This window comes from Tupaia chinensis, unplaced genomic scaffold (genome assembly GCF_000334495.1).
Source record: "Tupaia chinensis unplaced genomic scaffold, TupChi_1.0 Scaffold000098_2, whole genome shotgun sequence".
In the NCBI taxonomy this organism is placed as follows: Eukaryota; Metazoa; Chordata; class Mammalia; order Scandentia; family Tupaiidae; genus Tupaia; species Tupaia belangeri.
Window position 1 is genome coordinate 183,395 of NW_006159561.1, and position 25,331 is coordinate 208,725.

Consider the following 25,331-nt stretch of genomic DNA (forward strand, 5'->3'; position numbering starts at 1 on the left):
CCCCGCATCCCCCACCCCCAACCCCCCAGTCTCCAAAAATCCGATTGTGTTTTCTCCAAGGATTGGGACTGGATTTTCTGATTGCGGTTATTTCCATGTTTCTAGGTTTGTGTGATTTTGCTAAAATGCATCACCAACAGCGAATGGCTGCCTTAGGGACGGACAAAGAGCTGAGTGATTTACTGGATTTCAGTGCGGTAAGAAAGAACGGTGGAAACTAACAACAGCTGTGAAACAAAACAAAACAAAACAAAAACCCCAACACTTCTAGAAACCAATAGCAATCGAAAGGCCAGGGATCATTTTGAATTGGCTGAATTCTTGGTGAATATTAAGGTCTTTTCGACAAGTTCTTAACTGTAATTTTTGGGTATGATGGAAGATTCAGGCTTTTTTTTTTTTTTCCTCTCGAGTCTTAATTACTTGCCTTGAATTCTCTACCCAGTGACTCCCCCAAATAATTGAATCTCAGCACAGTGGAGAGGAAAAACAGACACCCTAAAGCTGTAAACCACCCCTGAAACTTGGCCATCTCTGAACATTGGGAGTACTCGTACTTTGTGCATGTCCCTCCTTTCATTATTATTTTCTGGAAATGGATAACAGGATAGGAGACCCAGTTGTGTCTTCAAAGTTTTAAACTAATGATGCTCCGGACTAAGTAGGACCTGCACAACTCCTAGTTACGTCTTTTCCTGAGATTCTGGAAGCTCTTATGTAGAGGCTGAGCCTACGTTCTTGAGGACCCTTTGAACTGTTTTGGTAAATTTCATTGTTGTGAAATCAGCACAAGGCAGAACTTACACACTTGTGGAGTTTTACAGCTGTACTCGGTCCTCCTCCATCCCTTTGCTTCCCTTTCCCCTACCAAGTCCCCAACATGTCAGGGGAATTAATTCATAGTTTAATGCCAGATGAGTTTGGTATCAGATGCATTTGTCAAGCAAAATAAAAAGAATCCATAAAACACACAAATAAAATCCAAACCGCCTTCTAAGTGGGGCTCTTTCATGCTGCTGCTGCTGCTGTTGCTGCTGCTATTGCTACTCCTCTTCTAGACCTTTTGGAGAAATGGCTTTCGGAAGTTTTGCCAGGAAACGTAGCCCTAGGCAGCTTTGCAGCCCCCTTTCTGCTTGCTGCACTTCCTCCATTCGTTCCTTTGCTTTTTGCAGGCTCTGACTCAGGGAAGGTGTGCATTATCCACTAGATACGTCGAAGAAGAGGGAAACCAATTAGGGTCGAAATAAATGCTGGAGAGAGAGGGAGTGAAAGAGAGAGAGAGTGAGAGTGAGAGAGAGAGAGAGAGAGTCTTGCTTCAAATTGCTCTCCTGTTAGAGACGAAATGAGAATTTAGTGCAGGTGGCACTTTTATTTTTATTTGGGTTCACATATGACAGGCAAATCCTATACGGGATGGAAATGGACATTGCCACGTTTATGGCCAAGGTTTTCAGTATAAAACAAACAACTTTTCTCTTCTCCTTTGTAAAACTAGTGTTTTCTGGAGAGGCTGCTGCCCTTCAGCCTGAGTCTTGGTAGCATGTTGGGAACTGTGTTTGTTCTAAATTGGTAGTCCTGCCTGGCGATCTAATGAATTCGAGGAAAAAGAAAGGACAGAGTGGTAATGGGGAGGGGGGCTTATAATGTTGTGTCTGTTTTAGTTGTAAGTTGGATGGTGATGTATTTTACTAAATACACCCTTAGCCTAAATGCTAAGTTAATTGGTGAGAGTATGAAAGATCTTGAAAGAACTCTGTAGGCACAAATGTCTTCTTTTCAACTGTAATATTTCTTTGTTTCTTTTAGATGTTTTCACCTCCTGTGAGCAGTGGGAAAAATGGACCAACTTCTTTGGCGAGTGGACATTTTACTGGCTCAAGTATGTAAATTCTTTTCTTAGTGTGGAGTTAAATGTTCTTAGCTGTTTACTCATTGTACATTTTTGGCTCTGTTGAAGTGTTCTGAAAAAGTCAATGGATTTTAGCCCACAGTGGTATGGTTATTTCATTATTCATCAGTGATGTAACTTACACAAAATGTTATCTTTTACAATTAAAATTTGGCCTCCTTTTTATTAAGAAAATTGTTTCAAAATTCCATCACTTAATTTAAGAGCAGTTTTCTACTACAGTTGTAATAAAACATGTGAAGATAAGACCAGTGTTAACATGAGGAATAAATTAACGTTCCCTATTTGAAAATAGGGAGGAAAAGCTAACTTTCATAAAAAAGGGAAAATCCCTTATAACTAATATCAGTTACTAGGTACTATGTACAATTAATCCTTTTAAAGAAATGAGCACTTAATTTTGTAGGTGAATGCTTCGTAGTAAACCATAGCTGTAAATAGCCTCTTGTTAATCTGAGAGGCTAAATATTAATTCATTTGTATTTAAAATGTCCTTTTTGATTCGTTAGCTGTTTTTTTCTTCCTAATCACTTAACTAGTGCCATGATATTTTGCTATATTTAAAGATGCAAATTTGGAAAGACTTACATTTTTAAAATGAGAGATCTTTGGGTGATGCTTATAAAAGACGTTAGCGCTATTCACAAAGGAATCTGTTCACAATGATTATCTGGCATCTAAGGAGTTTCAGTAAAGGACTATCTAAATGTCCTTATTAGAATTGAAGACTGGAAATATGATGCTCGCTTAAAATGCATTTTCTTCTTTTTATTTATTATCTTTTTGTCCAAGGAATTTTAAATAGGAAAGAGCCATACATTGTTGGCTGTTACCCTTTAAGTTCAAGGCTTAAATCCATTTATGCTGGTTCAACAGCTGCAGTATTTTAGGAGTTGTGGCAATGCCTCATAACAGTACATTAGACAGAATACTATTCTTAAGTTAGCCTGGTAAATGTTGACATCTTTTAGCTGCGAGATGCCAGTGGAATTGTCTGTCAACTATGAATAAAATTTCACATCTCTTCATTTTCATTTGGAACTATAGCAGTGAATGAAGTGTGTTCACCTATGTGATTTGTGTAATTGCTATCTTTTTATAAAATTCATGACTTAAAAGTTGCCCCTTCCCAAGTAAGTTACTCCTGTTGACACCCCCTCATTTGTAGGGAATTTTTGTCTCTATAAATTGATTTACAAAATATGAGACAAAATATAAGATGCTTCCTGTAGTTACATTTTATCTTTTTTTGAGTCCACTTTGATTAAAAGAACTGTTGACAATATGTTGGTGTTTTATTGTTCTGGACCCTGTTAAATTTTCTACCTAGAGACTTCAAGTTTTTTTGTTACAATAGTATTATATTGTCTATATGTTTATATGGTACTTTCTTTAAAACTCTTAGAAAATATTTGTAATATATAGGCTTGAAGTAAAGATGAGTATAAGTGACTCCATTAGGCAAATTAATTTTTCATGTTAGACACTATCAAAACAGTAACTAACTTCGTCTCTGACAGTACTTTTCTTCATGATTTTACTTCAAAAATGTGTGTTTAAATCTAAAAGTAGATTGTGTCAGGCAGGCACAGGGATAGACTACTTTCAGAGTCAGTGCAAACTACTCATTTGTACTGTTATAAAAATGACACATTTGGAATACCAAGTACAGTATTTTAGATACGATTTAATAAAGTAAGATGATTTAGACCTATGAAATTGTGTTACATTTGAAAAGACAACTGTATGCCTGGTCCATTTTCTGAGTTCACATTTAAATGAAGTATTGGGTATGGGGTTTCAGTGTTTATAGAGAAAGTCCAGGCAGGATAAATTGAATATGTATTGATGCATTTTCAGAAGTGATCATCTATCAAAACTTAAACAGTTCTTTAGACAATTATATATATATGTGTGTAATATATACATAAATCTAGAGAGGGACTTCATCCTTAGTAAGCTATGTTACCATATTTCTAAGGAATATGCCCCAGTGATTATTTTGAAGGAGGTGAACTTTAAGTTACATTGTGCCAGAGGTGTAGTTTTCAGGACTAAATGTTTACTTGTAATAGTAAAAAGTGTAGTGTCTGATTGAAAATGTTGGGTATTCATTCAGTGCAATGTGATGGTGACTAAAATAAGGTACACATTGGAGTCTTGTTTTTCCCTCTCTGTTAAGACATATTTTAACACAGGGCTCTTAGTGAAGAAAATGGCTTATATTTCCATTCCACAAATGAGAGAAATCTCTCTTACAACATCACACATTTTTAAAGAATCATGAAAACAGCATTTTGCCTTTTAAAAAGGATGAATTAGGAAATTTTGGACAGACAAATAATTTTGTAAATTTACTTCAAGTTAATATTCATTGTCCCAAGTAGACTCAGATGTTACCTTCATGGGTTGCTTTGAAACTTGGATCCAGTAAGAAAAAAAAAAAAAAAAAACTTAAACTGTAAGTAAACTGTTTCTATTTGAAAAATCTTCACTATTTCTTCAAAGTGAGGCATGGTAATATTTCATGCTTAAAGTCCTCAATAGCTTTTGATTCCATAAATACAGGATGCTCTATCGTGATTTGCAATGTGAGAATGAAAATAAAGTGTGGCCATATTCCCTTTAATCTTTCATTTCACAAACATGGTTTTTCCTACCACCTTAAGAAATGGTGAGGCTGCTAGGGAGAATGGAATGTAACCTGAGCTACAGCCTGACATTCCCAGGGAGCATTTTTCACATGAAAGGCTTTTGTCAGCCCAGGAAAGGACCAGCAGTTTTTGTTTGATGTTTGCAGGTGTTCAGCAGAAAGCACTAAAACAATTCAGCCATGTTGGTTCTGAGAGCTTCGATGACCTTAACAGAGAGAATTGGTGGGCTCTGCAATTATTTTTAAAAAATAGTTATAACTTATATGGTAACTTATACAAAGGGATTTAATATCCGTTATGTCATTGATCTTGAAACACTCAAAGTTACACAACCGGATGGTTGGAAAGTTATTCTCATTAAAAAGTAGGATAGCAAAGTTAGTAAAAGAAAAAAAATTGTGCACCTAATGAGTGTAATTTATTGATGACCAGGGGCTTAATTTTCTGAGATATCAAAAGTACAGTTTATTTGGTTATCTTTGAGTTGTTGGTGAACCATAGACAGAGACACTAACTCTGGCATCTTTTTAAAAAGTGGTTTGAAAGTTGGGCCACTAAAGTCAGGTCTACTGAAGTCCTTGTTAGAGGGCCCTGATCCCATCTGTTACATGTATTTACAGCCAGTCTGTGAGGGGTACTACAGCTTCCTCCTTTAGTTTCAAAGTTGAGCTTTTGTCCCTGTACCTGTTTAGTTTTACTTAGGCATTCAGCAATTGTTAAAGATTGCCAAATGAACGGGTGTTTGAACAACTAAGGGCAGCAGTAAAACACACCACATTTCTGTTGTGGGTCATTTTTGGAAAAGGGGAAAACATTTCTTGATATTCCTCTAAGTTAGCTAAGTTATATCCACATGACACCAAAACGGCGTGTCAATTTAGAGAACTCACTGACAGGGAAAAACATCAGTTCAAGGTGGGGATGGTGGTGGTTTGTATGATAGAGAAAATTCAAATGGTCAGCAGCCTGCATTATTCCATCTGTAGCATTTTGAAAACGTTGGTCTCCCTTTAGAGATATTGGTTGAAGAGAGCTCATTACTGTTGTATTTGTGTGTCTGTCTGTGTGTGTTTTAAAACAGCCTTACTGTTGTCGGATAATTTATAATGGTTGTGTGTCTTTTTGTAAAGGGCAGAGTAATTTAGCAGGTTAAAACAAAGCAAAACAAAACAAAAAAACTATAGAGGCATTAAGCCCACTGTGCTAAAATCATAGAATTTGGGAGAAAGAAGCCCCTAAGAATTATACTGCCCAATATCTTTATTGTACAGCCAGAGAAAACTGAGGCCCAAGTTTAGGAGCTTCTAAAACTATGCTTTTATTTGTTTTTCTAAAAAACTAGGTTTGGTTTGCTAATTCTCTGTGGCCTTGCAAATTCGTTATTGGGAATAGCATTGGTTTCACCACTGTTTTTCTGACATTTGACTGCATGATAAGGTATCAGGATTCTTGTCCTGATATTTGTGCATATAAATGCATCTGTGTGTGCATGTTCTCTCTGAATGCTTTTTTTTTTTTAGGTTTGGAGCAGAATTTTGGATTATTGATCACTCTTTTTTGCCTGATCTCTCTTGTGGCTATTGGGCAAAATTATAATAGAGTGTGGGTGAGCAGGGCACTAACAAAGGCAGAGTGCTTCTTAATGTGCCAGGTGGTGTGCTGTATACCTTATATTTATTGTACTTTTTAATCCTCACAAGAAGCCAGTGAGATGCAAGGATTACCATGCTTAATTCATAGATGAGGAAACTGAGAAACATAGATATTAAACAGCTTGCTCTCAAGGCTAATCCAGTAATGGAATTAGGTTTTAAACTCAGATCTGCCTAGCCCAAAGTATAAACACACACACACACACACACACACATACACACACACGTATATACACAGAAAACGGCAGGCATAACTAATGTTTCTAGATTATATAAGCATAGAATATTATATTGGGACTTGACATGAAATACTACCTAAGATCTTTAGAGTGGATAGCATTGTTAAAAACATATTTAAGGTAATGATATAAATCCATACTCATTATTCTTCCTGTCTTAATATCCAAATAAGCTACCTTTCTAATTGATGATAGATTTCAGTGGGCCTAAGTCTGTCTTTTTCATACAATTATTTTCACAAAGAAAATGTAGTAGATATTTTAAAAGTTCTTGTGCTTTTGTTCTTTTGTAAATTGATGGTCTACATGGGTGCCAGTGAAAATACTTCATTTTCAATTATTTTTATGTGCCTAATCAAACCAGAAGTTGAAGGAACCAAGCCTGACCTACTAATATCTGAAAAATTTCTGAAAAAGATCCGAAAGGATCTTCTATCTTTAACTATTTAAAAAAAAGTTTTGCAATTCATCTCTAGGTCTTTGGAACTTAATGTTTGAGAACAATACTTCTGAATTCTCTCTGCAGCACTAAAATAAGCAGTTTTGAAGTTTTGATATGTCTATTACCAGACATGTGCTTAAAATGTTACATTTTCTAAATTCAGAAGGAAGAAGCAGTACTCTATTTGACACTGACTTAAGTAAATAAAATGCATTAAACAAGCATGGGGATCCAAGAACTGTTGAGACTGAAATGCTTAACATTTTTGACAGCATCAGCAAATTATCCTTACCCTACTATTGTAATGAGGAAATCACTTAAATAACAGATGAACAGCTAAGTCACATAAACATATATAATAGAACTATGTAATGAAAGTTTATGCTGTTAATTGCTCGAATCTGTCTTAAATGCTTAGAATCATGGAGCAGTAAAGACTGTCATATAAACAGTTTTGTTTTGAGCTTAAAATTATTCCTTTTTGCTTTCATCTGCTATGATAAACAAAGTAATTTTGTGAGCTTTACAGATCAAACATTTACTCCTAATGGTAAACTACATTTTATATTGGAAGTTTGCAACCTCGTCCAAGGCGTAGAGTTGAGTCCTGGTGGCCCCAGGCCTGTGATTTTCAACGTTTAGTATTATGATGCTATTTAGATTTGTTCCCATAAGCCAAGATAACAGATCTTAAGATGCCTAATAAGGAAAACAGAGTGTTTTGAAATGTTCTTCAGTTTACAAGTCTTGAACCAATATGTTCTTGGCCAAACCTTTAGAGTCTATACGTCTGTTGAGTAAGTCAGATCTTTCACAGACTTAGAATCGAAATGAAGCTAGGTAGGAATAGAAAAATGTCCCCTCCTTTATTTCTTTTCTTTTTTTTTTTTTGATATTTTATGAACTAGTTTTTATGGTCAGGTGTTCTTCCGCATTAATTAGATAGTGCTAAATATTAGAGAAAGTAAAGTGACTTGTAAGTTTTGTTTAAGATTATTTTTGTTATTGGTTTATTACTGTGGTTACAGTTTTCAAAATTAAGCACCAAGTTTTAAGCTTACACGTGAACTATACATTTTCAAATCCTAAGCCCACTTAGATTCAGCAGTAAGATACATACATGGGTATTGGCTGGAAACTTGAGCCATCTCTCATGTGATACTTATGAGAGAGACATAAGAGAACTAACAATTTAATCTTTGGAGACAACTAGTAAGCGCTTTGTTAGAAGTTATAAATTTATTTATTTAATCCGATCAGGAATAGGGAAAGTGTTGAAAAGGTTGTCTTGTTTGTTTTCATTTCATAAATAGATAAAGGCCCAGTTCATCAGCATATCAAATACCCAGGTGTGTTTAAAATCATTTTATGTGGATGAATTTTGGGGCTGTAAGAAAGTATTTTTTTTAAAGGTGCAGTCACAGTATTGTCCAAATGGATGCTTTTGTACTTTTGTGTGTGACAATTAACATTTAATGAATGACTTTCTAGACTGCCATTGGTGGTAATTACTATATGTAGTTTATTAACTGCAATGCATTGTTGGATGTGCCTGTATTGATTTGTTTTGCAAACAGCCATTCACATGTTCAGTGCACGGCAGGATTTGTGCGATACTTTTTAAAGAACCTGTTCGTTTTGCCGCTGTTGATACTGCCTCTGAAAACTTCAGCTAAGAATTCTCATCTACTGGAATGCCTCTTTGAGTAGAATAATTTTAGCCAAATTACAAAATTTATCAGCCTCTCTGCTGTAAAAGTTCTGCATTGAAATCCTTAGGGAATCCCCAAGGAACGACACTGTTTTTCAAATAAGTCATTTATTGAAATTTAACTTTGCAAGCGACTTTGGAGATGCTCTGTTCTTTTTAGGTAAGGAGCCAAGGTTTGAGAGGATTAAATGTCTTTTGCCCAAATCATACAGTTCTTTATTGGCTAAGATAGGACACAAATCCACATGTCCTGACCCTCTGGACAAAGACCCCATGCTGCTTTTAATTAAGGTTTGGACTCAGTCCTTTGGTACCAACTGTATATTTTAAGAAGAGGAAAACTTCTATCATTTCTGGAAAAAAAAATAACAATAAAAATTGAGATTGTGAGAGATGGACTTCATAATCCAGCTCACTTGTCATCACGTGTTCTCATTTGGCTGAGGCAGCTGACGAATAACTGTTAAAATGTATTGTGTTATTAAAAATAACAAAGTGAGACTCATGATTAAATATCAGGACTGCCATTTAATCTCGGGGGTTCTGGTGCTGTTCATAAACCATGTGGCTTTTTTCTGTAACACATGACGTCAAAATACAGCTTGATTGAATTATGACCCTGGGTTCTAGGAGCACCTGCTCCTTCTTCTTCGCTTCCTGGCATGTCAGCATTTCCATTACAAACTTTTCTTTCTCTGACATTTTTAACTTTGAATAGTTAAACTAGACTGATGGTTGGCATATAAACTTTCAGCCCCTTGGGAAGAGATTATTTTCTCAATAAAACAGAGAAGGTGGTGACAAAGCCCCATTACGGAATACCTTTTAGAATGTTCTTCCTTGCTTTAATCTTCCATTAATTTAAACATTCCCTTTTGGGGTACTTAGCTGAATTGCAAGGCATCCAAATGGATGGTTTTTAATCTCAAATTTCCCATGCCAAGACTTAACTGCAGCGTATTTAGAGGACTGTTAAATTAGGAAAAGACTTAGCATCTATGGAGGTTATTGAAATTATACCTCTGGACAATCCAGTTTTCATGGTGTGTAAAATGCTGAAGGGCAAGACTTGAAAAACATGCAAATTGGCACACTTTGTCAGTAATTGCTTTTATATTCACTTAAGATGAGTAAAAGTTGATAGTGAATGGTTAGAAAGGTTTATTTATTTATATCACTATCTAGAGACTTATAGCATAGTGCCAGTTTTGCCCCTTGGGTTTTAATGTGTTGGGACTGGAGATAGGATCTTGTTTCTCTCTCTCTCCCTAGCCATTTACCTACCTAATTCTGATAGATGCATTATCTAATGTATTTTCTCAGGACGTGATATGCTCACACTCCTATGTTAGTAGTTTTAAGCCATAGAGGGCTTTGTGGAAGAATGGTCCTGCCCTTAGGGGACATGTGTTCTAACAAAAAAGAAAAGAAAAGTACGCATACAGTTAACATCCAGAGTTCAGAAGACTCAATAATGTTATCAAAGTTCAGGTACATGAAAACTTTTCTTGCCAGGCAAAGTGAATAAGAAAGAGTTCATGGGCAAATTGACTCTGATCCTTAAAGGAAGGGTAGGATTTTGACATGTGGGTATTGAGATCCAGCATATATGACAGGACTTTAAAAAGTTGTGAAAAATGGAATTTAAGTATGAGTTTATTTTGAAACCAAAATTTTTTGAAATCTATGCACAAACCTCCCTGCCTTAGATATCCTTTTTCCCTTCTCTTTCCTGATTTTGGATTTCCTTGGGGGTATCACAGATTTTTCCAAAAGTGTATGTTTTTAACGGTAGTGTTGGGATAGAAATTGAGGTTTATGTGTTCCTGGTTCTAAACTTGTTCAGTTATATAATGCAGCAATGGAAATTTCCTTGAGGCAGAATGATAGCTACTTTGGAAAAAAATATTTATTTAACCAGATTCTAGAAATCTTGACTCTTTTGCAGTGTTTGCTGCTCAGTATTTGTTTCATATTGACATGTCGATAGACCTTCAAAACCTATATCTTACAACGGAAAGAAATAGTTTGAAATTCTCCAGCCCAGCTCAAGAGGGTTTTCACTTTTTCAGAAAGCAGCATTACTATACTGAAAATATTTTAAGACTGCCCAAATTTATCATACCTTACGTGTTATCACTGCCATCAATCACCATTGACCCCTTTGTTGTAAAATGCTAGGAGGGATATGTGATAGTTATTACTGCTGTATAATACATTTGGGCATGTATTTTAGAAGTTTCTCAGAGATACTGTGATCTTAACCAAGATTTGTAAAAACACTGTGAATGGCACCCCGATCCACTTTCGAATAAACTCTATCACAATTACTTTGCAAATTTGCTTACCACTTTATCCTCAGTTATTGGTGAGTTTGGATCAAAGCATCATTCTCCATGACTTCCTACTATTTTTTCTATGTAACATGGGCTTCCGGTTCTTATAGTAAAGCTGAAAATTAAAGTGATAGTTGATGTTGGCTTAGGAAGAATTATTAATGAATGATGATGTTTGATGTGAATGGTTGTGTAAGATTTTATGACAAAGAGAATAATCTGTAATAGATCTGTTTTTAAAAATTTCAGTTGAGAGTTCATGTATTCCCCAACCATTTTCTCCATTTTTCAAAGATGAAGGATTTATACTGGAAATATTTTGCGATCGTAGGACTTCAGACTCAAAGAGGAAAAAAAAATGTGGTAATCAGGTAGTAATATTTAAGACAATGTATAATTTCATACATAACCCAATCTTGTAATTTTGAAAAGAAAGAGCAGATTCAATAACAGTTTTAATCCTTGATCAATTATTTGCTGCTCTTGTGGATTAAAGTTCTACAGTGATTGAGTAAGAAAGTACTTTAAAAAAATAAGTTAGGATGAGGGGCCAGTAGGTGGCATAGTGGTTAGGTGCTGGGCTCCCACATGGCCTACTGATTCTAGTTCAAGTCCTGAACCTGGTGACTTGAAATTCATGTCCAGCTTGTTTGTGTGCATGCCCAAAATCCTGGGAGGAGAATGGATTGCAACACAACCATCCCTGCGAGGGTGTCCTTTCTCACTTTTCCTCTCACTGTCTCTCTGGTGAGCATACATGTCCTATGGCAAAACAAACAAACCAAAAAAAAAAAAAAAAACAGAAAAAAATCATGTTGAAATGTACAGGTAGATTTCAAAAGATACTATCAAGTATAACTAAGTTCAGACTTAACATTTCCACCTGAAACAAATCTTAGAGTCTGTGTGCATTTGAACTGCGACATGAGAATTAAGGAAAGAGACTGAATTAGATTCTTCACGGAAATTAGACCTTGAAGTGTATTGTTATGAGTGTACTATCAAATTTAGTACCAGAGGATCTATAGGAAGCAATAATAATTATGTTCTATTTGTCCTTTTTGAGATGAAACTTATAGAATTATAGCTGGTATTCATTTACTTCTAGGGCACTAGGTATGCATGCTTTTTTATCTACACACTTGAATTTTTTAGTATTTATTTAAAAATTTGTGCACAGTAGGGCCAGCCCATGGTGCAGTGGTTGAGGTGACTGGCATCCCTGGTGGCTGTGTGTTCAGAATTCTAGAGAGAGGTGGAAGAGAATGAATTTTGGTGTGATTACCTCTCTTTCTCTCTGTCTCCGTTTCTGACTGTCCAGTGAGTGCATGTGCTCTCTCGGAAATTACAAAAAGAAAAGAAAAAGTATACACAGTAAAATTATTGTTTTACTTTTAAAATTAAATATTTAATGAGCAGTACCATGTGTCAGGTGTGATATGCGGAATGCTGGAAATAAAATGATGAGCAAGACATACTTTCCTGTATTGCTTCAATGTGGGAGGTAGACATGTATGGAATAATCAACCAAAGAACTGAGATCTGAAGGATAAGACAGGTTGAGTGGGATGGGCTGGGATGATAAGATTCCATGCCCAGAGAGCAGGGTGTGGTGGTGGGCATGATGAGGAGGTAGAGATGATGGAAACTGAGCCTTGGGGGTTGGATAGGGGCCAGATCTTGCAAGACTGAGTGATAGGGGAGCCTATTTATGTGTTGCCAATCAGATTTGTACCTGGGCTCCCTTGGCAGCTGCTTGAAACACAGACTGAAAGGGTCATCAGTGTGGGTGACCCACGTAAGTTGTGAGCATCTATAGACATCTAAATGAAAACTGGATTGCTAGTTCTACAGGGTGGGTGATGACATTGGAGAATTGATCATAAACTATATTTGAAATCTGTACCTTCATTAGGCCATGGGGGAGCATTCATAATGGAGAGAGAGAGAGAGAGAGAGAGAGAGAGAGAGAGAAAGAGAGAAAGAAAGAAAGAGGGAGCGAAAGTGAGAAAGCACTCCCCAAGGGGAGGGGATGGTCATACCGCCCTCCCTTCTCCATTTCTTTTCTCAGGATTTTGGGCACACAGGCTTGGCATGTTTTTTAAGATATTGGGTCTGGAACTTGAGGTACACAGTTGGCCATGTGGGATCCAGCCACCTTAACCCTATAACCTTTTAATACTTAAAAAATGTAGCGAACTCTATACCTTCTAACAGTAGTGGTGAGACCTAATTCAGTTCCCATGTGATCTCCAATGGCATTTTAGCAACCAAGCACTATGGAAATGTTTTTCGTTTTCTGAGAAAAGTGTTAGATTGATTTTGCAATTCTCTTCTGTGAGAGTGCAGAGGTGAGCATGGGTCTTAATAGTCTTCCCTAATTATACACTATTAAGGCCTGTTGTAATAACTTGTGTTCTTACTACTTGTAAACGAATGGTCTGATGGCTTCATAGGGCCCGTTGCATTGAATTCACTCTCCCCCTCTGGTCACATTTCAGGTAGAACAGCCAGAGACTCTCTCTGAACATCTTTCTTGGTGAACTGTTAGAAAGTAGTTGAATTTATAGGACATTCTGTCTGCAATCGCAAAACAGTTTTTTAGTTGTATTTTATCTGACATGCCCATGGGGGAAAATAATCTGTTGATTCTTTAATTAGGAACAAAATGAAGCTTCCCTTTTTAAGAAATCCCAGCAAATATTCTGCCTCATTCTTTTGTCCCAGCATCGTTTTTCTTTTCCTGCAACTACCTTTCTCTCTGTGTCCCTTTTTCTACTCCACTTTCTTAGTAGTTTTATGATTTACTATTGAGAGGTTTCTCTCAAACCAGTATTTGCATTGCTCTGTTTTAGGGAAAATATTGGTATTCTTCAGTATGATACTGTTCAAGTTCAAGAAAATGGTGCTTTTTTTTTTTCTTTTTCTTTTTTCCCCTTTGTTTAGACCAGATAGAGTATTAGGGTAATGCTAAGGGCCTGGTTTGGATCCTGATGTCTTTTCCAGCTAGCGACACTCGCCGCCTGACCTTAGACCTCTTTGTGTCCTTCATCACAACGATGCTGAAAGAAGAGGGGCATTGAACCCATGTGTACCAGGCAACAATGTCCTAAAGCCTGTACCCACTGCTGGTGAGTTAATAGTATAATCGTTAATATGAATGGGCAGCATGCACATGCTGTTTCCGCCTCCTACAGAGTTCCTGCCATCTTCAGGCATACTTTAGTAACTCTTAGTTAAAGATAAACTGAAGCTGGGTGCGATGACATGGACCATTCCTTGGGGGGCTGAGGCAAGGGGGATCGTGAGTTCGAGGCCAGCCTGTGCAACATAGCAAGACCCTGTCTACAAAATAATGAACAAGTAAATAATCTGTTTTTCAGGTAGTCAGTTAGATGGCCATCAGAAAGTTCTTGGGAAATGTGTGTTATGTGAAAACTGCATGGATTTCAATTTTTTTGGTACCAAAAATAAACATGCATTTCAATTTTATTTTTTTCTACAATACTTTTGGAGTCCCCTTGTGTGTGCATGTGTATCTATAAATAAAAATGGAATAGAATTACCTTCTATTGAGGGGACATACAGAGAGATTGAACAATATGGTAGAATGTTAGGTTAACAAAGCTGGGGATTGGTTGCTAGCACTTAGCTATACTTGTTTTCTGTTCTTTCTGTTTGTCATGTTTCATAATTGAAAACACACGGAATAGAACACAATAAAAACTCCTCATCTCCTTCAGATTCTCCTCTGCACACAGCCTCCTTTATGCCCGGCTTCATGGCAAGGTTTTTATAGTGTTTTCCACATACACTGCTTCTGTATGTCTTCCTTTCATATAGATTGTATTTAAAATTTAATCCTAACCAAATACTATAAAGCATTTTATTATGTAGCGGTTGATACCTACAGGATGACATATGGAGCCCATGTAAGTTATGAAACTCAATGATGGACTGAACACCCATGAGCTCATCATTCGACACAGCAGCTGGGCCAGTTTCAGAAGCATTGGCTCTCATGTGATTCCTTACCCATCCACATTTCTTAGTCTTTCCTGCCAGAGGTAAACATTCTGGTATTTTTTTTTTTTTTTTTTTTTTAAATATATCTTTTAATAATTTATTTATTTTGCTTTTGGGCACATCTGCTCTCCCGATAGAGACAGAGAGAAGAGAAAGCACCCCTTATGGGGGATGATCATGCCACAATCCCTTCTCCATCTCTCCTACCTTCTGGATTTGGGGCACACACAGGTGTCCACTGTATTTCTCAAGCTGCCAAATCTAAGACTCAAACTATACATTAGGCCATGGAGCCAGCGTCTCATGCTACAGTAAAAGGTTTTTTTGTGTGTGTGTGTGGTTTTATGACATAAGTATGTATCCCTAAAGTATATGTTATTTGATTTTGCTTGTTTTGGAGGATTATAAAAATATGCTGTTTTGTGTTAACTTGTTTTTTGCTCAGTGTGTTTTTAATATTTATACATGTGCTTGAAAGTGGCATTAGTTGGTAAATATGTGTCAAGTTACCTAGGCATGTTTCCAGTCACTGCACTTCGTGTTGTTCCCATTTTTTGTGTCTACATACTTTTTTTCTTTTTTTGGAGAGGTTTTCGCTATAGGGCGCGTGCGCTCGCCAGACAGACAGAGAGAGACAGAGAGACAGAAAGCGAGAAATCACCCCCCAGGGGGGATGGTCACGCCGCAATCCCTTCTCCTCCATTCTCCTCTCGGGATCTTGGGCACGCACGCACACGCGCCCGGCGTGAGATTTAAGCCACCGGGTCCGAGACGCGAACCGCGGTTGACTACGTGGGAGGCCAGCGACATAGCCATTACGCTAACTGCTGGTTCCCTCTATATACTTTCTTGTACATCTTTCTTGATACACTTGTTTAAGACATTTACTGTGGGATAGGTAATCTATAAGCAGATATGGTGGTTAAGGTGCTAGATCCCACATGGCTAACCCAACGATTCTACTCATAGGTAGAATCGTTATAGAGTTATATGAAAATCCTAACGTGACAAGTTAATATCAAGTTGTTTTCCAAAGTGTTTTACTAACCTGCAAACCCACTCAGCATAAAATTATCGCTATTAGTGCATATCTCTACCCTCCTTTTGTGTTAACCAAGTTTCTTAATTTGTATCAGTCTATTACGTGTACATGCAACATGTATGTCATTGTGGTCTTAATTTGCATTTCCTTGATAATGAGGTGTCAGAGTCCCTTATCCTGCTTACAGAGATTCCTGAGTTTGGGTGATGTGTAAAGGTCAGAGGTTTGTTTTGCTTATTATTTTGGTGGGTGCAAGGTCAAAGATGTGGAGCTATAAATACACCATGACCAAAAAAGAGAGAGGATGGTGGGCATGTGGGCATAGAGAGACCTGGGAGCAGACATCTTTCTTTTGTAACAACCCACCCTCTTGAGAGCTAACACTTTCTCACAAGAGTCAGAGCTCAATGGGTCTTGGGAGACATCCTTAATCCATCAATGAAAGTGGTGCCTCCATGATCCAGTCACTGCCTGCTAGACCCTGCCTCCCACCACCATTACCTGGGTACCAAATTCCAAAACATGAACCTGTGGGGAACAAGCCATAATATGAGGTCTATACTTATTTATTATCATTTCATGTTTGTTTCTCTGTGGAGTCCCACCCCACCTCTTCTATTTTCTATTGGGTTTATTTTTTCCTTATCTGTTTGGAGGTGTTTATTTTTGGATAATAATTCTTTTTTAGTCTTACTTGTTACTAATACCTTCCCTTGTTTTATAACCTGATTTTTACATTTTTAATAAATATGGGGCATGTATGCTCTTCAAGTACAGACACAGAGAGAGGGAAAGTGAGAAATTACCCCCTAGGGCAGATGGCCATACCACAATCCTTCTTCATTTCCTCTTTGGGTTTTTGACATGCATGTATGTATGTGCCTGGTGTGTTTTTTAAGATGCTGGGTCTGAGACTCAAACTGCAGATTTAGCCATGTGGGATCCAGCACCTTAACCACCACACTATCTTCTGGCCCCCATGACCTGATTTTCCACTCTCTTTGCAATACCTTCGATGAAGAGAAGTCCTTAAATTTAATGTAGTTGCATTATATTCTTCCCTTTATATGTTTTGCGTCATGGTTGGAAAATCCTTCTCTACCCTAAGTCATGCATGTATTGTCTTGTACGTTTCTTCTTAAAAGATTTCATGGTTTTCTTTTTCATATTTAAGTTTTCAGTACAATTGGTATTGATTTTGTGTAGAGTGGGAACTAGGAGTCCAAGTGGACTTTTCCATTAGTGTCTAGAAAAACTTCTGTTCTAGGATCGTTCATTGAAAAATCTCCACACCTCCACCCCACCCAGTCATCTACAGGGATACTTCCGTAGTGTTTTAAATGTCCATTTGTGAGAAGCTTTTCATTCTGTGTACTTTATTCTACTCTTTGGTCAGTTTGTCTCCCTTTGTCTCAGTATCACATTGTAATGGTTTTGTTCTTCTTCCTCCTTTCTCCTGACCTTTTATTTTGGGTATTTTGGGGCCTGTCTTTTTCCTCATAAATTTAAAAATTATTTTCTTGAGGCCAACAGGTGGTGTAGTGGTTAAGGTACTGGACTCCCATGTCGTTGACCACAGTTCAAATCCCGGACCCAGCAACTTGAAACACACTGGGCACATGTGCAAGTATGCTCAAAATCTTGAGAGGAGAATGGAGGAGAAGGGATTGCAGCGTGGCCATCCCTCCTTGGGGGTTATTTTTCACTTTCTGCCTCTCTGTCTCTTCAGTGAGTGCATATGCCCTATAGTAAAAATCTTTTTCAAAAATAAATAAATAATTTTCTCAAAGTCTTTGACATGCTTTTAGGCATTTTTACTGAACTGGCATGGAAACTAGAGATCAAATTGGGGAGAATTATAATGTTTTTAAGGGTTATCTCTCCTGATATGTCGCTCCTTTTTTCAGATCCTGATATATTTTTAAATTTCTAATTATAATTTAAAAATGTTCTTCATGAAGTTACGTGTTTATCTTATACTCCTTTTTGGCTACTATTTATCTACTGTATCAACTTTTTAACCTTTTATTTTACCATTGCATGTTTTATGTTTTAGGTATGTCAGTTACAAATTTAATTTTACAACTTTCATTTTAATTGAATCAATTGACATAAGATAATTGACATTTACATTTTTGTATTTCATTTTGAGCCTCTTACATAGAGTATAATGCAAATGGTGCCTCTTGGAGCTGCGTAACATAAAGCTCCAAAATTCCTGATATCTAAATTCTATTTGTTTTAATTTTTTTCTTGATTATTTTATTTAACTTTATTTATTTATTTTAATTCAACCAGAGAGGGACAAAGAGAGAGGGGAAGTGAGAAAGGAAGCCAACAGGGACCAGCAGTTAGTGTACTGGCTATGTCACTGGACTCCCATGTAGTCCACCGTGGTTTGAGTCCTGGACCTGGAGGCTTGAACTCACGCCGGGGGCATGTGCATGCGTGCCCAAGATCCCAAGAGGAGAATGGAGGAGAAGGGATTGCGGCGTGGCCATCCCCCCTGGGGGGTGATTTCTTGCTTTCTATCTCTCTGTCTCTCTTTATGGCGAGCGCACACCTCTTCAAAAAAAGAAAGGAAACCAACAGGTCTGGGACTCAAACCACGGTCAGCCGGTCAGCCATGTGGGAGTCTAGCACCCTTAACCACCACACCAAATGCCAGCCCCAATTTGAGTTTTTATGCTTTTTTTCTTCTTTCTCTCTTTTTCTTTAAAACAGTTGGTTAAAGTTTTAATTTTTTATTTCTTTTTTCTCTTCCGTTGTTTTGAATTTATTTTTGTCCTTTTGGTGGTTGTGTTTGAGACTTTACTGTGCATAGTTACCTGGAAAAAGTCTAAATTTATCTATAGTCTCATCTTTCTTTTCAAACAATTTTAGGACCAGAGAAGACTATTCATCCCATTATTCCATAATCTAGAAGTCTTTTTATTTTTACCTGTTAAATAATTTTTGCAGGTTAGATATTACTATTATTAGACAATGCTTAGATTTACCAGCTTATTAATTTCTTTCTCTTTCATCTCATATCTCCTTTAGAGGATCATATTTATATTTAGTGAATGTTTTATGGTATACGAATGCTGGAGGTCAACTTTGTATTTTGTTTGACCAAAATGTCCTTACTTTTGTTCTTGAAAGATAAGGTTCCAGGATACACAGTTGCTGGCTGTTACGTTTTCTCTCCTTACTCTGATGATTTTTCTTCCATTTTCTTCTCTATCATTGTGGCTTGTGAGAAGTCTGGTGTCCATCTAATTGGTATTCCCTTCTAAGAGATCCACCTTTTCCTAGACTTCTTTTTAGTATTTTGCAATTTCATCTTGATGTATCTGTGTGAGATTTTCTTAATTTTACTTGTCATACGTTGCTCTTTGTGCATCTTTGGCTTTATTTCTTCCTCCAATTAAGAAACATTGCCAGAATTTACTTTGTCAAATATTCTGAGCCCTTCATTCATTCCCTTCTCTTCTTTGGGGACTCTCATTGAATGTATGCTAGACATTCTCTTCTGCTCTCCATTTCTCTTCTTCCTGGTACTTGCTTTTCCCTTGTCTCTGTGGCATTCTGCATAATTTTTTAAAAGTTTATCTTCTAGTTCACTGTTTCTTCAGCTTTGTCCAATGTGATATTTAATGCATTGATTTAATTATTTATTTTTTTCACTTATAATACTTCTTTTTGATTCTTTAAAATTATGCTTGAGGCCAGGAAGTGGTGCAGTGATAACAAACGCAAGGCCCCAGGTTTGCAGCCCAGTATCGTCTTCTACATGCCAGGCATGTGTGTGCCTGTGTTCCAGGTTAGCTGAGGCTAGGGGTGAATCACAGCATGAAGATCTTATTGGGAGTGCCTCTCTTTCTCTCTCCAATCAATCAGTTGTGCCTGATAATCTTTAAACATTTTTAAATTTTTGTTCATTTTTCTTTATTTTTAATTTAAAAATAAAATACAAGTTTTATTAGCTAGTTTAGGATAATCCCAATATCTAAAGTCCATAGGTTTAAAAAGAGTCTAGCTTCATAGATTGGAAAAAGTCTGGTTGTTTCTACTGACAGTCACTTAGTTTTTTTTTCCCCCTTTGTGTTTTATACTTAGAATTTCGTATCTGTTGGTCATTGAAGATCTGAAAATCTGGGACTCCAAAGTGAAAATGGTTTCCTTTACCGAGTCTCTTTCCTGACCAAGAATATCTTACTTAGTTCCCCAACCTGGCCAGACCCAGTGGCTAGTCTTCTTATCTCAGTACTAATGCTAGCATTTGTCCTCAAGGCATCCCTGCTGCTTACATCTACCTTTTACTACTAAAATCTCAAGTTTTGTTTTGTTACCTTCCACATTTTCTTATTTCCTATATTCATGCTTTGTAGAAATGTTTTTAATGTAAGACCTTGTTCCTTTTTTTTTTTTTACAAACACGTGCACTTTATTGACTCCCACTGTAGTCAAAGTGAGTAGAAGTGGCTGTAGAAAAGCAAGGGGTAGGCCCGAAGGCCCCGGGGACAGGCCAGCAGTGGTGGTGGACATGGCTGCAGGCCACGGCCATTGACTATGAGTGTTGGAAAGACTCTTTCATCAGCAGAATCATATCTGCAATTATTACTGGAGCTGCAGTGCAAAGGATGATGAATATGACAATCAAAATGATGCCGAGGACCAGGGCGAAGATGTGCAGGCATTTGGCGGTGGAGGCGTAGTTCTGGGCCCCGATCACGTCGCCCACCATCTTCCTGTCCCTAGACTTCACGGAGTAGGCGAACATGATGAAGCCCAGGCAGCAGTAGTTCATGAAGATCATGTTGAACAGGGACCAGACCACATGGGTGGGCACTGAGGTCTCCCTGCAGATGTTGTTCACGGTGGACGTCACTGGAGCTGCGGGCGGGGACGCCCCCAGCACAGACGCCTCGTGCTCTTCCTTGAGCATCTCATAGTTTGGGGGAGGGCCGGTGCTGGCGTGAGGGAAGAAGGTTTGGGAAGCATGGTTCATGGCGCACATGGTTCTGATGGCGGGGTGGGCTGCTGTTCTAAAAGTTGTTTCGATTTCTCCAAGACCTTGCTTCTTTTATAGTGTGAGAGGTCTTCAGAGCATGTTTGCTATATTATAGAAATATAATTTCTTTTTAAACTTTAAAAAAATTATGTATTTTTCTTCCATGAGTGTGAGAGACAGGGAGTCAAAGCACTCTCAACATGGTCCTCATGCTATGATCCACCCCCAGCTTCAGCCAGTCCTATATCATGGGTACCACTTGGTGTATTCAAGGAGTTCACTGGATTTCATTCTCATGTGCATCAGCCTTGTGGGGCATTGTGTTACTGCCATGCTACCACCCAGCCCTCTAGGAACAGAATTTAGATTTACTCTTAACTTTTTTCAATCTGGTTTCTGTCCCCACTTATCCCACTGAACTACTTTTGTTAATATTCCCAACCACTTTCATCCCTCTTAGCAATTTTTGAGAGAATGTTCTTTTCATGCCTGTATGGAAATCCCATACTTCTGTCATCTCTACATTACACTCTCATGGTGTTCTTTCTCCCTGTCCTTTGCTGGCTGTTCTTATTTTGCTAAACTGGAAATCACTTGAGTCCCTTGGGATCTTACATGGGGCCTTCTTTTTTCTCTTCTGGTGAGAGAGAATGGTGCAGTACCTCAATCTGGAATCAGATTTAGTGATCCAGTTATTAGCAGTGTGACCTTATTTCCTCATTGTAAAATAGAAAGATGGCTATTGGGCGAATTCAATAAGATAAATACTTGTAATGCTCTTAACCCATATCCATTATATGATAAGCACTCAGTATGTCTGTCTACTTTTATTCTCAGGTATATTTTCTTCTTAAGTCATCTTTTCTGTTTTCAAGATGACAGCTTTTCTGTATCAGTGGGGTTCAAACAAGTTAGTGAAAAACTGGAATTCAAGTACAGGTTTATTTTGGTGCAGAACAATTTTGAAATCCATGCATAGTTTTTTTATAATCCACTTTTCCATGAACTTTTTGAAGGCACTTTTTTATATTGTTCTAATACCATGTGCACCTCCCTATGTGCATAGAGCCAGCTGTCTGTCACTATTTTATCTCCTCCTGTCTGTGCACCATATCCCTTGCCCAGGTTTCTGCACGTAAGGAATGGCACCACCATGTACTAATTGATTAAATCCAGCTCTGGACACCTAGGACCCTCTGTCCCATCGCATTTCCCCATCTAATAATCATGAAGGTGTGCTCCCTGTCTCTGCTTGTACTAGGCAGTATCAAACATTAGCATTTCTTGCCTTCTCCACTCAAGTAGCTTCCTAACTACGTTACATTATTTCTACTTCATCCTTATTGAACCCATATTTCAAACAACCAGTGATTTTTTTTTTTCCTTTAAAAAAAAATCAGGGCCCGTTGTCTCCATTTTTCAGTGTTCTCCTCATAGTGTGTAAAGTAGCTTCTGTGTTTCTGGACATGTTCTTGTGATACCACCGTTGTGTTGCTTTCTATAGTGTAGCTACATTGGACTTCTTATAGGTCTTGGACTTTGGCAAACTTTTCCTTGATTCAGGAACTTTGTACATGTGGTGGAGAACCTGTCGTCTTTAAAACAATAGTAAGTTTTAATAGGTGTTTTCCTAAATGGTGCGTGTTTTTGTCAGAGAGAGAGAGAGGAGAGGAAAACCTCCCCACCCCCCATGGAGAATGGTCACCCTGTAATCCTTTCTCTGTCATCTTTCCTTCCTTTTGGGATTTTGGGCATGTATGCACATGTTTCTGGTGTGTTTCTCAAGCAGCAGCAGAGTACAGGACTTGAACTGCTTGGTTGGCTATGTGGGGCCTGGTGCAGGCCACGGAGCTTGCCTGTTCTTCCCCTCTTGTTCTTGGCCTGGCTGACTCTCTTCAGAGCTCATCTGAAATCTTATGCTTTCCTTGACCTCTTTAATTCAATACTACTTTTTTATTAATAAATGCTAAATGTATTTAAATAATGGGTCAGCAAACAAATATATGTGTTTTAAATAGAATCTGCTGATGAATAAGAATGATAATTCTGTGACATGAAGCTCTTTTTACATTTAGAGTCAAAGTATTGGAAACTGCTGATGTGTGTGTGTGTGTGTGTGTGTGTGTGTGTGTGTGCGTGTGTGTGTGTGTTCGTTTAAAGAAAATTCTGATCATGTTACAAGTTTTTCATTTGCACATACATTTTCCATATAATGTTTTTTTGCCACATCAAATATCAGTCCAAATCCGGGGGCGAACTGACACTTGCTGAGTGCTGTATGTCAGCTCCCTTACATCAGCTGTCAGGCCCTGAAATGTGATTATTCCTAAGTTGCTGAGGAGGGATAAAACTCAGAGAATCCACTGGCTTGTCCAAGGCCACACAGCTAGTCGGGGGCAGTCTCTAAGCTAGTTCTCGTGATTGAACTTCACAAGGAGAGCTTTTTCTTCACCTTCCATCTTACTTATTCTTGGACAGATTCCTAATGTGCTGCAATATGAATACAAGTCGCAAAGTTCTTTCACGTATATTACACTGTATAAGATGGTCATCAGGTTCTAGAGAGGCCAGGGCAGCTTTCAACATTTTATTATGAATCAGGCCTAGGTCTTTCATTCACTGACACTTTATTGCCTTAAGCATCCCTTTGAGGCCCTTGAATTAACATATGAGGACAATTAAACAATGAGTTTGATTAAGTAAGCTCTCTGCAAAGTGACACAACGGAATATTGAATTGTTGATGGGTATTTTTTATTAACTGGGGAAGGAGGAATCACAAACTTTTTATTTCAATAGTGTGTGCGTCTGTCTTCTATCTATGTATGGTTGAATATCCTTTAGAAAAAACATGTTATCTAGTACAGAGAGGCCTAGGGGTTATAGATATATTCTTAGAAGTCTAAGTATTTTTTCAAGTTAACTGCTTCTAAAGAAAATGAACTAGATACAAGTTCATTTAGCAGTTAGTTGTGACAAAAATCAAGAAGGTAAAATAAATATGGATAGCATGTTTGGTTGAGTTGGCTTTGTTGGGCTGGGTAGGGTGTCTTTGGCTATACCAAAGGAGCCAGGAGGACACATTGCTAGGGCTGTGGGGGAGAGAGGGACTATGTAGTTGCTCGGTAACTAACTTCTCCATCCAGAATGTCCCAAGGCCTCCCATATGACTCTGTCTCTTTACTAAATATTTTAGTTGGCAAAGGACTCTGGTTCAAATATACATTTTGATGTTTTGACTTATAACGTTCAAAAATATTTAAAAAAGTTCATGGTAGGGACTAGCAGGTGGTATAGTGGTTAAAGCTCTGGACTCCCACATGGCTGCCTGTGGTTCAAGTAATGGACCCTTGTGGCTTGAAAATCATGTTGGATGTATGCGCATGCATGCCCAAAATTCTGAGAGGAGACTCGAGAAGAAGGGATTGTGGCATGGCCGTTCCTTCTGGGGGGGTGATTTCTCACTTTTCCTCTCTCAGGCTCTCTGACAAGCTCACACTCCTTATGACAAAAACCTTAGAAACAAAAGCTCATGATATTCAGTCCCTTATGTTAAAGATTTTATTATTTTGGGAACCAGCAGTTAGTGTAACGGCTATGTCACTGGACTCCCATGTAGTCCACCGCGGTTCGCATCCTGGACCCGGTGGCTTAAAACTCACGCCGGGCGCGTGTGCGTGCGTGCCCAAGATCCCAAGAGGAGAATGGAGGAGAAGGGATTGCGGCGTGACCATCCCCCCTGGGGGGTGATTTCTCACTTTCTGTCTCTATGTCTCTGTCTGTCTGGCGAGTGCACGCGCCCTATAGCAAAAACCTCTCAAAAAAAAAAAAAAGATTTTATTATTTTACCTCTTACCTGTATAGGTATCTATGCATGAAATTTTCCCTGGGGGCAGGAGGGGGGATAATCATTATTTCTCATTAACAATATGTTGCTGAAACCAGAGTGGAATAGACTAGAGCAGAGGTCAGAAGATTTTCTCTGAAAGGAGCCAGATAATAAGTATGTTGGACTTTGTAGGCCATACATTCTTTTACAACTGCATAACTATTAATTCTGCTGTCAGAGTCTGAAAGCAGCTGAAGAGAGCAAGTAAACAGTGAGTTTCCAATAAAACTTTATTTACAAAAGCTGGCCGCAGCTGGATTTTGCCCAAGGGGCTGTAGTTTGCAGACGTCCAGATTAGAGAAGTGCATTTTAGATGTTGGGATAAAGAGGAATGGCCTCTTCTCTCTCCCTTCATTGTTATTAGCTGTATAATCTTGCTCAACCCACGTTAAATCTCAGAGGGTAAGTTTATTAATGTGAGGAGTGACAAGTTTTT

General features: G+C 38.0%; 2 protein-coding genes across 9 annotated transcripts in view; one reads left to right on the forward strand and one right to left on the reverse strand.

Annotated features, from left to right (window-relative positions):
* Nucleotides 1-25,331, forward strand: part of TCF4 (transcription factor 4) — a 436,167-nt gene that overhangs the window by 2,484 nt on the left and 408,352 nt on the right. For 7 of the 8 annotated variants that reach the window (XM_006143421.3, XM_006143424.3, XM_006143427.3 and 4 more), the window contains exons 2-3: nt 106-197; nt 1,807-1,879. In XM_006143421.3, coding sequence (XP_006143483.1) covers nt 126-197; nt 1,807-1,879 — 145 coding nt within the window. In that variant the 5' untranslated portion in view covers nt 106-125. Of the gene's footprint in view, nt 1-105; nt 198-1,806; nt 1,880-25,331 lie in introns of those variants that run through there. The other variant, XM_027769931.1, reaches the window with a different exon arrangement.
* LOC102476683 (interferon-induced transmembrane protein 3) lies at nt 20,564-21,004 on the reverse strand. The gene has a single exon (XM_006143449.1). It carries the CDS (start codon nt 21,002-21,004, stop codon nt 20,564-20,566), a length of 441 nt encoding a protein of 146 aa, XP_006143511.1.